Consider the following 15,826-nt stretch of genomic DNA (forward strand, 5'->3'; position numbering starts at 1 on the left):
TCCTCACCCCTTTCAGCACGTGTCAAAAAACGTCTCATTTTCAGTTGCAATTTCAAACAAGTGCCTGAACAGTGAATGCCAGTGAAAAAGCATCAATGCATGTGTATTGCCCTCCACTTTCCATGGATAGAGCGACTTGCGCGTGAAGCCTCTGAAAGATAATTTTGATTGTTTACACTCGATACATTAATTATGTCATGTATCTAGCCTGTATTTAAGTCCATCAAGGAAAACTGGTTGGTTGCCTGGTCGGTTGACGCCGCACTCAGCATATTCCAGCAATATGACGGCGGTCTGTAAATAAACGTGTCTGGACCGGAGAATCCAGTGATCAACAGCATGCGCATCGCACTACACAACTAGGATACGATGAGATGTGTCGACCAATTCAGCGATCCTGACCACCCGATCCCGTAGGTCGCTATCGCCTATTACGACAAGACTGGGTTGCTGAAGACCAATTCTAGCCCACACAGACACGTGCAGGCAACTCGCTGTAAAAGTGTAATGATCTTTATCGTGATCTTAAATCACATTTCACAAAGAAATGGTGCACCTGCTGACACCCTCTGAGATATGTACTTTGTCCATACAGACCCTCAGTGCCACAGACTGCTCCAAACTCACCAGCGAGGCCAGTCAGTCGGCAGCTAACCCACACAGACACGTGCAGGCAACTCGCTGTAAAAGTGCAATGATCTTGATCGTGATCTTAAATCACATTTCACGAAGAAATGGTGCACCTGCTGACACCCTCTGAGATATCTACTTTGTCCATACAGACCCTCAGTGCCCCAGCCTGCTCCAAACTCACCAGCGAGGCCAGTCAGTCGGCAGCTTCAAAAATTATCTGCCTGTAAACAGGTAATGTCAACATTGCTTATTTCTGCTTGACGGTGAAGTGTAAAGTCACTAAAGTGCTGAACGAATGAGTTTACACGGTTCAAATAACAAGGTTTTTGATGTTGGCAAACACGACAGAGTTTTCTTTACAGATGTCGACTGCGAAACCAATGTAACACTGTTGAAATGTCATCAACTAACCAGCCTGTCCTTGCTTGTATGGTACATGAAAGTTTACACGATGCGACACATCGGCCTTCCCACTGACCTTCAAACATAGATCCTGTTTTCATTTACGAAAAACTGCGCATTTACAATACATTTTTATAGTTGACGTTGTTATTTTTTTTTTTTTTGCATACCAATTGAGTGCACCACTTGCAATGAGACTCGTGATTCGTCTATCGTCGATAAGCGTGACCTATATCTGGCGCATTTTGTGTAGCTAGCACTTGAAATATTGTCTGGGGCGATATAGTAAAGGCGAGATATACTGGAGAGTCTTCCGTTGTGAACGTGTGTCCTGTTTGAACAAGCATGTCAACCTACTTGAATACATAAACTGTTTTCGGCTAGACGTAGAAGGGCGGGTCACCTTGACACAGCATTACAGACAAAAACAAAGAGGAGAGACCTGCAGGTGAGGGATAAAGATATGGTTGGTTTCAAATACGCATCCTGATTCATATTGGAATTACTTCTTTAAAATGTGTTTGCTACAAACAACTTTTAATGTGTTTTCATTTACACTTATAATAAAAACATGCAAAACTAATATAAGAATAATTTATTTTGTTAGCTCGCGCTCTATTACGTAGATATTTTACATCAAAATACTCCTTTATCTTCAAATTATGTATCAAAATTTTAAAATTAACAAAAGACACACACAGAGAGAAATAGCGAAAAATAAGTTTGATTCTGTTAGAGGGTGAAGATTATGACAAAATGTTGTTACATAAATGAGGTCAAGTTATGATGGCATCCGATTGTAATAAGTACTTCATTAAGAGACACAACAAGTAACCAAAATGGTAGCTAAATAACCATTGCCACCTGTCACCAGTTAATAAGCATTTGTAATTTAATACACAGGTGCCACCTTGTGGCGGAACAATGAAATATAGATAAATGGCACCGGTGTTATTATATACTGAGTCAAAAAAGAAACTTCACAAAATGTAATTTGAAAAATAATGAATAATTTTTCTCTGATGATACATCTATGTATCCGAAATGGGATCCCTAGCTTTCGACTCTAGAAAAACGTTAACAAAACCCACTCAAACTCATCCATTCGTCGTGCAAATGACGTTAGTGCCAAATCAGGTTTTGCACGCGCAGTCGATCACGTGATCTTCGCATCGAAGTTTTCTTCATATGCACGTGATTGCATTGGCCTCAAGAATTGAAAAAACACTTTTAAACCACCGTTCTAACGGTACTTAAAATGCCACGATTGTCAAATGTGCAACGTGAACGTGCCGTTGGCATGTTGCAAGCGGGAAGATCAGTTATGTTTACGTCGCAAGAGCAATGGGATGTAGCCGTCATACTGTGTATGACTTGCGAGGTCGTCTACAACAAACTGGCACCACTTCTGATCGCCCAAGGTCGGGTCGTCCACGTGTGACGTCACGAGCAGAAGACCATCAAATCGTCCTACGTCACCTACGTGACAGATTTCTGCCGGCTACACGAACCAGGGCTGAGATGTTTAGAGGTCGACTGTCCTCACAGACCATTCGAAATCGGTTGCGGGCTGTCAATCTCCATTCTCGACGTCCATATCGTGGGCCAATATTGACGCCGTTTCATCAACGTCAACGTCTGCTGTGGGCCCAATGTCACCTCCGATGGACCCAGAGAGACTGGAATCGAGTCGTCTTTAGCGATGAATCCAGGTTTACCCTCAGATTCGCGGACGGAAGGCATAGACTCTGGAGACGACGTCGTGAAAGGTATGCCCAATGTTGTGTACAGGAAGTCGACAGATTCGGGGGCGGAAGTTGCATGGTGTGGGGTGATGTCTGTGGGAACAACCGTTCCCGACTTCTGGTCATCCGTGGCAACCTCACAGCTGCTGCTTACCGCGACCAGGTGCCCACCCCCAACTCGTTCCTTTCATGGCGGCTCATGGCCCAGGTCTACAGTTCCAGCATGCTCGGCCGCATACCGCGATGTTGACACGAAAATTCCTTCAAAACGCTGGAATCAACGTCATGGACTGGCCATCGAGGTCCCCTGACCTTAATCCAACAGAGCACGTTTGGGATGCACTTGGGAGAAGGCTTCATGGTTTTAGGAACCAACCTCAGAATTTGCAGGAACTTGGCGCTGCCTTGCAAGAGCAATGGCGCAGAATCCCCAACCACGTGTTCACAAGTATCAGGCAGTCGATGAGGAGACGGTGTTTGGCAGTGGTGAATGCGCGGGGCGGCCATACACGATATTGAACTGAGAAATTTCGCATTTTTATTCTTGTGACTTGACATTCTGTATACCCATGTTTTGGAACGGCGGTGTAGCCTAATGGAACTGATTATGGCACTGTCAGTGTATCGAGTACATCACACAGATCTCAGCAATGAAATAATAACAATTTGAACCATCTTACCATCTCTTGCTCTTTTATAGTGCCCTGAAGAAAGAATGTGAAGTTTCTTTTTTAACTCAGTATAGATTCGTACCTTGGAATAATTAATTCGTGGGATCTGATTGGCTAAACCAACCATTTATGTTTCGTTTATGACATGCTGATTCTCATGTTGAAAAAAACCAGTTAACCCAAGATATATTCGTAAATGGAATTGGTGTGAAGCCAAAACTAAAAAGTAAAAAATAAAAACAAAGACAGTTGCGCAGATAATAATGGCGTACACAATTAAGTGACTTAATGTTCACAAATCACTACAAAGGAATTACAATAGCAGTACAAACTGGAGTGACAACACGAACCCAGTGACGGTACAAGAAGAAAGACATTATAATATATAAGCAGTGACTATACCAATATAGAAGTTTATAAATATGACAATACTCGCATAGCTGCTACAGTGGTCAGACTTCCATAATTGGCAATATGGGGCAAAAAGGTGACATTAACACAACTTCTTGTAATATTGTAATGCGAGATGACCAAGACAAAATGTCTGTATGTCTGTTTGTCTGTCTGCATTTATGGATGGATGGATACACGCGCGCACACATGCGCAGACAGAGATAGGTTATAATACGGACTGATATGCCTTGACCTGGGGCATTTGTTTAGTTACTGCCCTAAAACAGCAATTGATTGTGATACAGTGAAGTACATTTATTACGTGAACGCTTTTGTGGTTCTAATCTCTTGCACATTGTAGTCGAAATGCGAATAACAAATAACAGCCATATATTAGTGGTCCCTTTGAATTCGTTAAACCTCTAGTTTACTATACATAGTTGTCTTCAGGCATTTGCGATAATAATTAATAACACTGATAATATTAACGACGTATTTATTTGCAAGATCCTCATGGTCACTAGTAGTGTTGGGAATTGGTTGAAATCTCACAATTGATGATAAGTATAAAGAAAAAAAACATTTGGTTCTCTGTTGTTTTTCGTTTTATTTAGAAACTTACATTTGCAAATTTCACATCCAGTGTAAAATGATTCAGTTCTAGTGTAACATAAAGATCCCAGATTCTTCAAGAAATATTCAGTCATGACTTTTCAGAAAGTGAAGTGAGTTTTCTAAGAATTAAACACGTTTTCCGGCCCTGACAACGTCCTAGATATGTTCCACCATCAAGTATTTCAAACTCTATTACAGCGGTTCCAAAATCGTTTGTGTTCGATTATGAGAAAATGTGATCGATTGCTTGGTTGTTTGGCCACTGAGACCAATCTTCGATTATTTCAATTAATCGGAACACCACTAGTCACTAGTATGGTGATCTACCTTCTGTTGGCGATCTATAGCCTGTTGTTATATTATGTATTGTCCAAATAGTACTATTAGTTTTAACTTCACATGCTAGTTTTAATTCGAACTGTCAGGGCCTAGTTGTTTTACTTTTCTTTGACGACAGGTTTTATCATATATAATCATTCTATATAAACGTCAAATTTGTTCTCGTCAAGATATGGCTGAAACATTCCGATGTGACGCTACATATAAACTCACTGACTCACTATTTGCAAACTTCAATACGCTCATGCTTATGTTACACATGAAAACCGGGATGTATATTTGTACTTCAATAAACGATGTCGATGTGTGTTCTTTTTGTGTTGGCAGTTGACTCTGGACATGGAGCTGATGGAGAACGCCCCCTACCTGGACCAGCTACTGGACTTTCTCAAGGGGAAGGAGGAATGGTTACCTAGGAGTCTCACCGGTCGGGCTGTTCTGGTGGGATCAATTGCCGGAGTAACCGTTTATCTGATCACAAAGAAGAGGTACAATTTACCGCCTGGGCCCCGAGGATTGCCGTTGCTTGGGAACCTCCTAGGTCTGTTGGTTTAGATGTATTTTATCAAATCAACTTTACCCTCACTGATAAACATGATATCACATGAAATATCCCTTGGCATACCCCGGGACTACAACGTATATCCGATACCTCTACCTCAGGAAATATACTCTTAAAAAATAGTAACGCAAAAGTGAACGTTTCCTAATAAATTTAGATATGTGGAAACCTAGCGTTACGAACGCTGAATATGTTGTGTTATGGAGCTTACAAAATGCAATTTAGTCACAATAATCGTTTGGAAATCGAAGACTTGGTATACAGATGGTTAACAGTGATTAAATTACATTTGTGACGTCATTCCATTGTCTTCTCGCCCCATAATTTTCAGGAATGGAGCGACGTGTACCAGTTTCAAATTAAAACCTTCATTTTGTGATTTTATTTTGATAACAGAAATATTCCCAATACTTTGAATGTAATTTAAGTAGGGTAATATCCTCGTAACTCTCCATCCCTTAAAATAATGTGCCTCGGCCCCTCCGGAACCTCGGCTCCATTATTTTTAAGGAATGGAGAGTTACTCGGACATTACCCTCTACAAAATCGCAAAGACGCAACTGCTGTTTTGAACCACTTTCGCAAAGGCATGGTATGCAAGTGCAAAAGGCACAAAAAGCTCTATGAAGGTGCAGAGTTCTCGATGTCGCTTCACCTCGGTTAAAGCTCTCAGCACAGATTTCATAATGTCAGACTGAACGAAGCTCAGAGGAACAGCGCCATCGGACAATTGCAAAGAGGAGAGTCCAGATCAGAGGTTGCGAGTTTTGAAATGTCTCCTCTGGCACCATATCGAGGCTATGGAACCGCTACCAGCAGCAGGGATCAACACGTGGCCTGCATGCTTGACTGGATAAAAGATTTCTTGAGGGATCGAACTATACAAGTTCGCATTGGAACTTCTCTGTCGGATGTATACATGTTAGAGAATGGAACACCTCAAGGTAGTGTTATCAGCCCAACCTTATTTAATGTTATGATTAATGACCTGTTTGAGAATATCAGTAAAATGGTCGAAACATCACAGTTTGCAGATGATGGAGCGTTGTGGAAACGGTCCAGTAATTTTGACACTGTCTTTAACGGCATTCAACAATCTCTTCATCTTGTACAGACTTGGTGTGTCCATTGGGGTTTTAAGATTTCAGCTTCTAAATCGTCTGCAATCATTTTACTCGGAAGAAGATTCCACATAATTCAAAATTGGTTTTGTGCGGTTCTCCTTTGGAGTTTGTGGATAAAGTCAAGTTTTTGGGACTCTGGTTTGATAAGAGGCTTACTTGGAAACCTCATATAGACTATTTGATTCAGAAATGCACTAAAGTCCTGAACCTTCTGAGAAGTATTTCCAGTACCAAATGGGGTGCAGACAGGACGTGTTTGTTACTGTTGTATCGTGCCCTCATTAGATCACGACTTGATTTCGGCTGTCAAGCCTATGGATCTGCATGTGCTACACAAAAGGCAAGACTAGCTGTTGTTCAGTCAAAAGCCCTACGAATATGCCTTGGAGCATTTAGAACTACCCCTGTTGAGGCTCTCCATGTTGAATCTGGTGAACTGCCTTAAGATCTCAGACGTCAACTGTTAGAAGTTCGGTACATGCTTAAATTGAAATCTTTTGGAATGAAACACCCTACTTCAGCTGTATTGGGAGATTGTGTTGAGTATTTCCTAGATCCTTGGAAAGACGGTATGGGGCCTTATGGGATGCGTTCTCAGAGAACTGCTTTCCATCATAATGTCCGTGATGTTGCCATAGCTGATGTTAGTGTTCTGCCAAAGAAGCCACCATGGTTGCTTGACCTTCCATCAGTTTATCTTGACGTTCTGGAACAAGCAAATAAATCTGATCCGGCGCCTCTTGTTAAAGCTCTTGCCGAGGAACATATCCGAAGTTTACAGTGGATCAATGCAATGCAGATTTACACTGATGGATCTAAGTGCTCAGTGTCCGGTCGTGTTGGTGCAGGTATCTTCATAGCCACTGATAAAAGAGAAATATCTCTACGATTAGCTGATCACTTATCTGTATTCTCTGCTGAACTTGCAGCAATCATTGAAGCTTTGCGGTGGATTCATTTTTTTTAGACCTGTATCAGCGGTCATTTTCAGTGATTCTGTCAGTTCTTTACAAGCAATCCAGACAGGTGCCTCCTCAGCAAGACAAGACTTGATCAATATTATCCTTGATCTTTCTAATGAATTAAGTAAAGACCTGTTAGATGTTGAGTTTTCATGGATACGAGCTCATGTTGGAATCTTTGGAAATGAAAAAGCTGATCATTTGGCAAAAGCTGCATTAGATTTTGATGTCTCAGAACAGGATGAGATAATATTGCCCTCTCCTGCAGAATTGTGCACCGTCAGTAAGACCCATGCGCAAGCGAAATGGCAACAGAGATGGACCTCATCCTTAAAAGGACGCCATCTTTATGGCATTGAGCCTTATATAGCTAAAGCAAAATTATATAGAAACAATCGTAGAGAAGAGGTTCTTTTATCCAGACTTCGTCTTGGGCATTGTGGTCTTGGTGCATATCTAAACATTATTAATAATGATATTCCTGCAAATTGCACAGTGTGTAATCAGCTAGATGATGTTGCTCATTTTTTTACTGCATTGTCAAAAATATGTAACTCATCATAAGGCGATGGTGGGATCTTTGACAGCGCTTAATATTGACCTCTCCTTGACTGGATTGTTGTGTAATATCACTCGCAATGATGTTAAGAATGTCATTCTTGCTTACATTAAAGCTTGTGGCAGCTTTACTACTTTGTAAACATGTATAAACGAAGCAAACCTTTATGATGGGCAAGGTGTAAATGGGCCCAGTTGCCCGAACACCTATCAAACTTTCAATTATCCATCCATCCAACACGTGGCCTTCCCAGATGCGGTGGACCACTTGTCACCACTCCTGCCCAAGACCGCTACATCCGGTTGCGCCACCTACGCAAAAGAACGACAACTGCTGCTTCTACTGCATCCTCAGTATCTGGACTGCGCAGAATCTCGGACCAGACTGTCCGGAACTGTCTACGAGAGGCAGGGTTGCGACCAAGACGTCCTGTTAGAGACGAGATTTTGTCCAGGCAGCATCGCCAGCTACGACTGGTGTCGAGCGCATAGGGTATGGGCTTAGGGACGATGGAGACACGTATGGTTCAGCCATGAATCCCGATTCATGCTCTGCAGGCAGGAAGTGGACAGATTTGGTGGCGATGATGTCATGATGTGGGCAGATATCTTGGTGCACATCAGGGGGAACTTAACAGCACAGCGTAAATGTCTATGAGATCTTGCGTCAGCACGTCGTCCTCACCATGGCCCACGTCAACGCTGATTTCCAGCAGGACAATGCCCGTCCTCAAACAGCAAGCATCACCGCAGCCTTCCTAGCAAACAACAACATCAACGTTCTGCCATAGCCTTCCAGATCCCCAAATTAAAACCCAACTGAGCATCTTTGAAATAAATTGGATAGACGTCTGCGACGGCGACAACAACAACTACAACAGCTGTATGCCGCTTTGACGGCTGAGTGGGCTACAATTCCCCAGGCTGTCATCCGTCCATGGGCAGGCGGTGCCAGGTGCTCAGAGGAGTCACACGTTACTAACTGTACGTGACGTCAGTGTGACCTTGGGACATTCGATGACTGTCGCTAAAGCCTCGGTTGATGCTTTCATTTTTAGTTCATGTAGTAAATGTCTTTGAAACATCCAATGAAAAAAATTGCTTTGCACTACTTTCTTGAAGAGTATATATTTACAATGTATTCATTTGATCACGGTTACAATTCTCACGGTCTCAGTATTCTTTTCAAAAGGCTGTAGGAAACATGAACGATCCATTTCCAAATTCGACGCAGAAGTGGCAAAAGTGATGTCCCGTGGGATTCCTTATTGATTTGTACCATGTGTTCCCGTGTTTATTTCAAGTGGACAGTTTACTTGCCGTTGTGTGTGTGCTTGTGAGTGCCAGCAGTGAAGTACATTACACTCAAATTTTCTCAACCATCATAAGGGATAACTATTTCAATGTAAAAACTGTTAAGGATCTATTTACAAATGTTCATTTTCATTTAATGATTGTTTTTTAAAAGAAATTGATTTGATTGATTCATTTTGATTGATATGTTGTACAGATAGATGCATTTTATAATTGGTATAGTTTAAATTAGCAACTGAGATTGTTAGTGACTGTATTCTCAAGGGGATTAAATTACTGTAAGAGTAATTCTGAGAGGGTACGTAAGTCCCAGAAATTCAAGATAAATTTATTCTTACCACCTTTTTAGTCGTAGAATATCTGTCATTTCTAATGTACGCCTAGATTTGACTGAATTGCTAACAGCTGAAAGGATGGTGTAAATCCAGCTAGGGTCCAAGCAAGAAGCATATGTACTGTAAGTACCCATGGTCCTTAGTATGGTGATCTACCTTCAGTTGTTGGCAATATATAGCCTGTTTTTATATTGTTTTGTCTTCTATAGTTAAAGGTTTTTTGTTTTTCATACTAGTTTTATATCTATATCTGTGATCCTCTAGTTATTTTACTGTCCTTCGTTGACAGGGTTTTATTATTTTACTTTATTTATTACGGCTTTATTTTCAAATCCTCATCACGATATGACTGCAATATTGCCTATGTGACGTTAAATTTTAACTCACTCACATTTTATCAAACTTCAGGTGGCCTAACTGACGGTGATTTAAAAAAACACGTGCTCATTAATCATTTGGAATTGTTCAACTGACTCGCTTTGGCAGATAGTCCGTATGATTAAGGATTTCGTGTTGACATTTATAAACTATGTGCATTAACAGCCATAAATGTCAATCTCATGAATGTTTACGCACATGTGAACGCATGTCTGAATCAGCTGTAACACGTATCTTGTTCCCGCGACAGCAGCTACTGTACACAATGTTGGAAGAAATATCATACAGACATGTGAGTTTTCTGTAATGTGAAATTATGCTTACACTCAGTTTATGAAACACAGTTGCTAATGCACATGCGCCAACGTAGGAACCAACATCACATACATTGGTAGGGATAGAAATTGTCCCTTTGAAAACAAGGTTTAAAAAGAAGTCATTTTAACTTCAGAGTTCCGGAACGCAAGTATCTACGAGAAGTTGACGGAGTGGAGGGCTAAGTATGGTCCAGTTGTGAAGTTTAATATCGGTGTGTAAACAGTCACAAGTCACGGATATTTTTTAGCACTGGAAACGGTTTCAAAAGCTTTTTGTTCAGAGTAAAATATATCCATGTCATCACCACATTTACCCTTGTCGCATTTGCAACTACAATTTTGTTTTGTGAGTGATTAGATAGCGAAATGACGATGGTGAAGTCCCCTGTGTGAACCTATGTAACTGGGTCAAGAGGGTTCAAGTGTACAGAATAGATATACACAAAGAACTTAATAAAGCACCCCATGTATTTTTGCAATGATAGGTTTTCAACACGTACATAAAACATCATGAGTTTTTCTGACCCGTTTGATCCTTTGGCTCATAAAAAAGGCCAAAATGAATGGAATCCATGTTGATTTTATGATGATAATTCCACATTCATAAAAAACCATGTCTGTACAGGTATGGCCCTGGGATGTTTAATATTGAATTTATTGGTGAAAGTGAACATTCAAAATGTCATTTTGTGTGTCCTGCACGATTCAGTGTCAATACCGAGTGTAACCTACATGTGACTGTATGACAGCCAACACTCTCCTCCTCATACCCCCTGTCAGTCTCCTGGCCCTCTGAAGGGGCAGTCTACGCCATTCTACGTGTAAAGCGGCTTCCAACTGGGCCAGGTTCTGTACAGGAGGATCCCTTTGTTGCACACGAAGACCAATCATGTCCTAGATATGGTCCAAAGGGTTGCGATCGGCGCTCATTCAATCGTGAGATATGTCAGGGGGTGCTTAATTAACTTCTTTGTGTATATACACTGGGTGTATTATACTGGAGAATTCCAAGCTGAAGTGACAGCAGAAGTATTTGTAATAAAGAATGCAACTCGTAAAGTCTTAGCAAAATTCATTGTCTTCAAATCAATATTCAATTATTTGAAACAAATTGTGTTGCTGTGTTGAAAATAGATCATTCCCTTGACTCACAATATTCGTTTGAGGGAACCTCTTAAGTTCTTCATTGATCCGGGTTACAATTGGTCTTCAGCAACCTATACTTGTCGTAAGAGGCGATATATTATGTCCATTTTGTACAAACGAAATAGAAGATGGGTACCACGTAATCCAATTTGTCCAAAATATCGAGATATACGCAAACAATATTTGAATACTATTCTTCGAAATTGTGAGTATGTTTAAGCTTATCATATTGTGAAATGTGAAAACAGTTTTGAAGTATTTAACACTGCGAAGTGTATTGCTTATATCTTAAATGAAAGAAAAAAAAAGTTGATTTTTTGTGAAACGTTTACACATGTCCTTACTCTTGGACAATGATAATAATAATAGTAATATGATTGTTGTCTATATGTGTACCTCGCCATGTGCACAGGCACATATTCCTTTGAGCTAAATTGTATTGGTCTTTGACCTAATACAAATCTTGAATTGTATTGTCTTGATGAATATTTCTCGTCACAGGACACATTACAATTGTGGGACTGAACCGCATAGACGTCGTCATGGAGGCCATGGTTAAAAGACAGGCAGACTTTGCTGGGCGGATTCAGTTGTATTCCAGTAAATATGAGAAGATAATTTCACCACAATTTCATCCACAGCGATAGCACCAGACACGATTTTGTTCATTTTAGTATAATGCTATAATCATTCTATAAACTGCTTTAGTGACCTGTACATCTCGAAGTGATTGGCATATGGCTTCATGAAGTAACGTATGTACAGTTTGTATATTCAACTGAACAAGAACAGTTCGTACAAAAAGACGATTTAAGAAAAAGGAATAAAAGACTATTGATTTCAACCATTGATGATATACACGTATGATTCATGCCATTCAATTATGAAATATAAGCAAACTATGGCAAATAAACTAAATGTACTCACGCTTGCACAAATACGATGTTTCTCCGTAGCACTACTCCTCAGTGATGGAGGGAGGAATATCGTCTTAGGCGACTACAGTCCTACATGGAAACTGCACAGAAAGTTGGCAACAAAAGCACTGAGGTGAGCACGAAAGTGAGTGAGTGAGTTAAAAATTAAGTCACATCGGCAATATTTCAGCCAAAACAAATGTCATCGAAGGACAGTAAAACCGACTAGAATATCACAGTATCAAGAAATAAAACTAGCATCTCTCTCTAAAATTGGATTTTAAATTTGGACGATGCAGTATAGATCGCCAACAACTGAAGGTAGATCCACCTACCAGGGACCATGAGGACTTATAGTGCTTTTCCTACCTGCATGGATGAGCACGAAAGACTTTGATGAAGTGCATCAAATATGTCCCGCCCAGTTATCTAACATAAAACATAGGTGAAAGCAAAGCAATGAAACTATGTGTTAAAACATCGAGTACATGAAATGTCATGATTCATACATTATAAACAGTTGTGAATGAAATCACTGAATAATGGTATTGTTGATAATAGAAGCTGGTTACAGAATTGCATGGAAGGTAATATGAAAATAGAAAATAAATTGGGAATCAAGTGGTTAAAACTCTGAACGTGTGACTGGGATGTTGAAATTAAGTGACATCACTAAACTTGACTGATTTCGAAGAAGTTAACCCGTCATGGTCCGGTTCAGAATATTGATAACCAGTAACCCATGCTTGTCGTAAGAGGCGACTAACGGGATCGGGTGGTCGGGCTCGCTGACTTGGTTAACACATGTCATCGGTTCCCAATTGCGTGGATCGATGCTTATGATGTTGATAACGGGATTGTCTGGTCCAGACTCGATTATTACAGACCACCGCCATGTAGCTGGAATATTGCTGAGTGCAGCGTAAAACAATAAAAGCTGGTTACAGAAATGCATTGAAGGTAATATGAAAATACAAAACAAAATCTGGGGTGATTTTAACTGTGAACGTGTCCCTGGAATGCTAGCAATTAAGTGTGTTTTTTATTTCCCTTTGCATAAGTTGATAGCAAGAAAGCACTGTGGCATAAGAAATACTAGTTTAATAATGTGATTTACAAGTTTTAAGCAAACATGGAAACACAAGATACAATAGGTGAGTTAACATAGGGTTTAACGCCGTACTTTAGCTCATATGACAACGTGCATACGTGTGTATGTGTGGCTGCTTGTACTAGTCCAGAATTAAGCTGGTTTTATAGACACCACGCCGCGCGCAGTTAAGCATGAATTTTGTGATAATCTAGTAATTTTACTGTCCTTCGGTGACAGGGTTTTATATATTATATGTATGTATTATGAATTGAGAACTAGTTTTAGTCACGATATGGCTGAAATATTGCCAATGTGACTTTAAATTTTAACTCACTCATTCAATGTTGACTCTTCTTCCGTTATTAAACTGGAGTGAATACAGCCAACAATATGATCGATGAAAGTCGAAATTGATAACAAGCTTTGTAATGAACGGGCGCGTGATGAATGTAACAGGATACATACCATTTTTATTTCATCATAGGACATCGGAAATGCATAACAGGAAGACACAACAACAATCAAAGGGTCACTTAGCAAGTCGAAAATGATGTATTTGTTCGTTTGTGTCCTTTTCAATATTTCAGTGTGCCAGCCTGGTCGCGTGGCGAAGTATTTTGACGATCTTAGTCAGCTGCTGGATCTTAAAATATATCTGCCTGGATACCATATGATGCAGTGCAACAGTAGTCTGCAAAAAAGGGCAATATAATGGGGGCGCGGTGGGCGATGTGATCAAGCGAGCTTGAGGTGACCGGATCGAGCCCACCTGTGACCGGGTGTAAAAAACCTTGGAGTCAACTTGTGTGCAGACTCTTTCAGGGTTGTCACAACCCCTAGTGTACAGTACATAACCCTATGCTCTTAAAAGAACCCACGAATCCGTTGGTAAATGACCAGATGGTGGCCACATGAATACATGCAAACACCTAGTTGCGGGTACAGCAACGTGCAGTAACTAGGACAAAGTACTGTGGCTATGTTTCTCAGTTCACCCAGCTGTGAATGGGTACCTCGTAAGGATGGGAAAGCAACATTTACTCGGTGCGCCTAGTGGCTGCAATAGTTGTATGCTTGAATAACATGCTCTGATTCTGTTTTCTGTTCTCTCTCATTGTACAGACACTACATGACGGGAACCACCTCGACGAGGGAATAGAGCGCTCACTGACCAAAGGCATCGCGAAGATAAAGGAGATGAGGGGCCCTTCAATCCTCATGACGTCGTCTCCCTAATCGTGTTCAACATCATCAACAACATCTGCTTTAATTTCACGTAAGTAGAACGGTACCCGGTGTTCTACGATGGGTACTCGAAGGTAATAATATTATTGAAACATACGTGAAAGATCAAAACCGACTTGAAGGTTTTGTTTGAAAAAGTAAGAGGGGAAGTTGAAAGGGCCGATAGAACCAGGTTTTGATCCTACCTATAATAGCAATGACATGAACAATTGAAATTAAAGCATTTCGTTGGCAAGAAAAACAAGGCATCAATTGTCTATACTGTTGAAATCAACTGGGATGCGACTGGCAGTCGATACCTTGCCTTGCACGCGCTACCTGCAGCTGTGTCTTGCACGTGCGCTGCACGGACTGCCTGTCTTGTGAAGAACACATGGTTCATACTGACGAGCAATCCTAACTTTCACAGCGATCCTTAGTAGCCTAGTGCATAAAATTACCAAGCTAGTAAACGAATGGTTGGAGGTTTGAAACCCGGCAACGACACACTAAAGTGAATGTTCTCAATATTGTGATATTTTACGATCGCATCAATGACAAGACAAAGTTAAATCAATCTTCAAACCATGTACAAGTAAAATACTTCAAACTCAATGGCTATTCCTTAATAAATCCTTGGAAATTCGCAGGGAATGCCTGGGAAACTGACTGCTGAGGTTTGTCCTGTAAATGAAGAACCCAACTGAAAAAAAGTCACGTCACTAGAGGTTTATAAATTAACTTATATCATTAGGGGCTTATTGTGTCACATCACGCGCATACCAGTACTTCATAATAAGGGCTTATCCAGCCACATTACTCTGATACCTCACGACATTTTCACTTGTGGTCTTAACCGTAACCATTCCTTCAGATGTGAGATTAGAGACAACTACTTCAAAGACATGCTGCACATTTTGGATACGTTTCTGGAGGACTTCGGCAACGGCTTTCTTGAGGACATAATTCCACCTCTCCGTCTCTTCCCTACCAAGAAGGTTACAACTATAATGAAAGAAATTCATAAGTTCTTTGGCATATTGGCTGAAGAAATTGACAAACATCGACAGACTATACGTAAAGGTGAATACTCAGACT

The 15,826-nt window shown here is 40.6% G+C and overlaps 1 protein-coding gene across 2 annotated transcripts; it reads left to right on the forward strand.

Annotated features, from left to right (window-relative positions):
* Nucleotides 1-623: 623 nt before the first annotated feature.
* On the forward strand, nt 624-14,681 carry LOC124265350 (cytochrome P450 1A5-like). Of its 2 annotated transcripts, none has more exons than XM_046700126.1 (6): nt 624-864; nt 5,126-5,339; nt 10,483-10,560; nt 11,996-12,094; nt 12,451-12,544; nt 14,627-14,681. In XM_046700126.1, exons 2-6 carry the CDS (start codon nt 5,138-5,140, stop codon nt 14,661-14,663), a joined length of 510 nt encoding a protein of 169 aa, XP_046556082.1. In that variant the 5' UTR covers nt 624-864; nt 5,126-5,137; the 3' UTR covers nt 14,664-14,681. The 2 variants fall into 2 exon arrangements, with proteins under 2 accessions (XP_046556082.1, XP_046556083.1); XM_046700127.1 differs by lacking the exon at nt 624-864 and adding an exon at nt 1,191-1,483.
* Nucleotides 14,682-15,826: the final 1,145 nt, after the last annotated feature.

Source organism: Haliotis rubra, unplaced genomic scaffold (genome assembly GCF_003918875.1).
Source record: "Haliotis rubra isolate DU_JTF1 unplaced genomic scaffold, ASM391887v1 Scf973, whole genome shotgun sequence".
Classification (NCBI taxonomy): domain Eukaryota; kingdom Metazoa; phylum Mollusca; class Gastropoda; order Lepetellida; family Haliotidae; genus Haliotis; species Haliotis rubra.

Excerpts from the sequence above, each read along its gene's own strand:
- LOC124265350 (XM_046700126.1), top strand. The coding sequence starts at position 5,138 with ATGGAGCTGATGGAGAACGCCCCCTACCTGGACCAGCTACTGGACTTT. Across the intron at positions 10,561-11,995 it reads AGTTGTGAAGTTTAATATCG|GACACATTACAATTGTGGGA; the intron begins GTGTGTAAACAG and ends TTCTCGTCACAG. Across the intron at positions 12,545-14,626 it reads TTGGCAACAAAAGCACTGAG|ACACTACATGACGGGAACCA; the intron begins GTGAGCACGAAA and ends CTCATTGTACAG.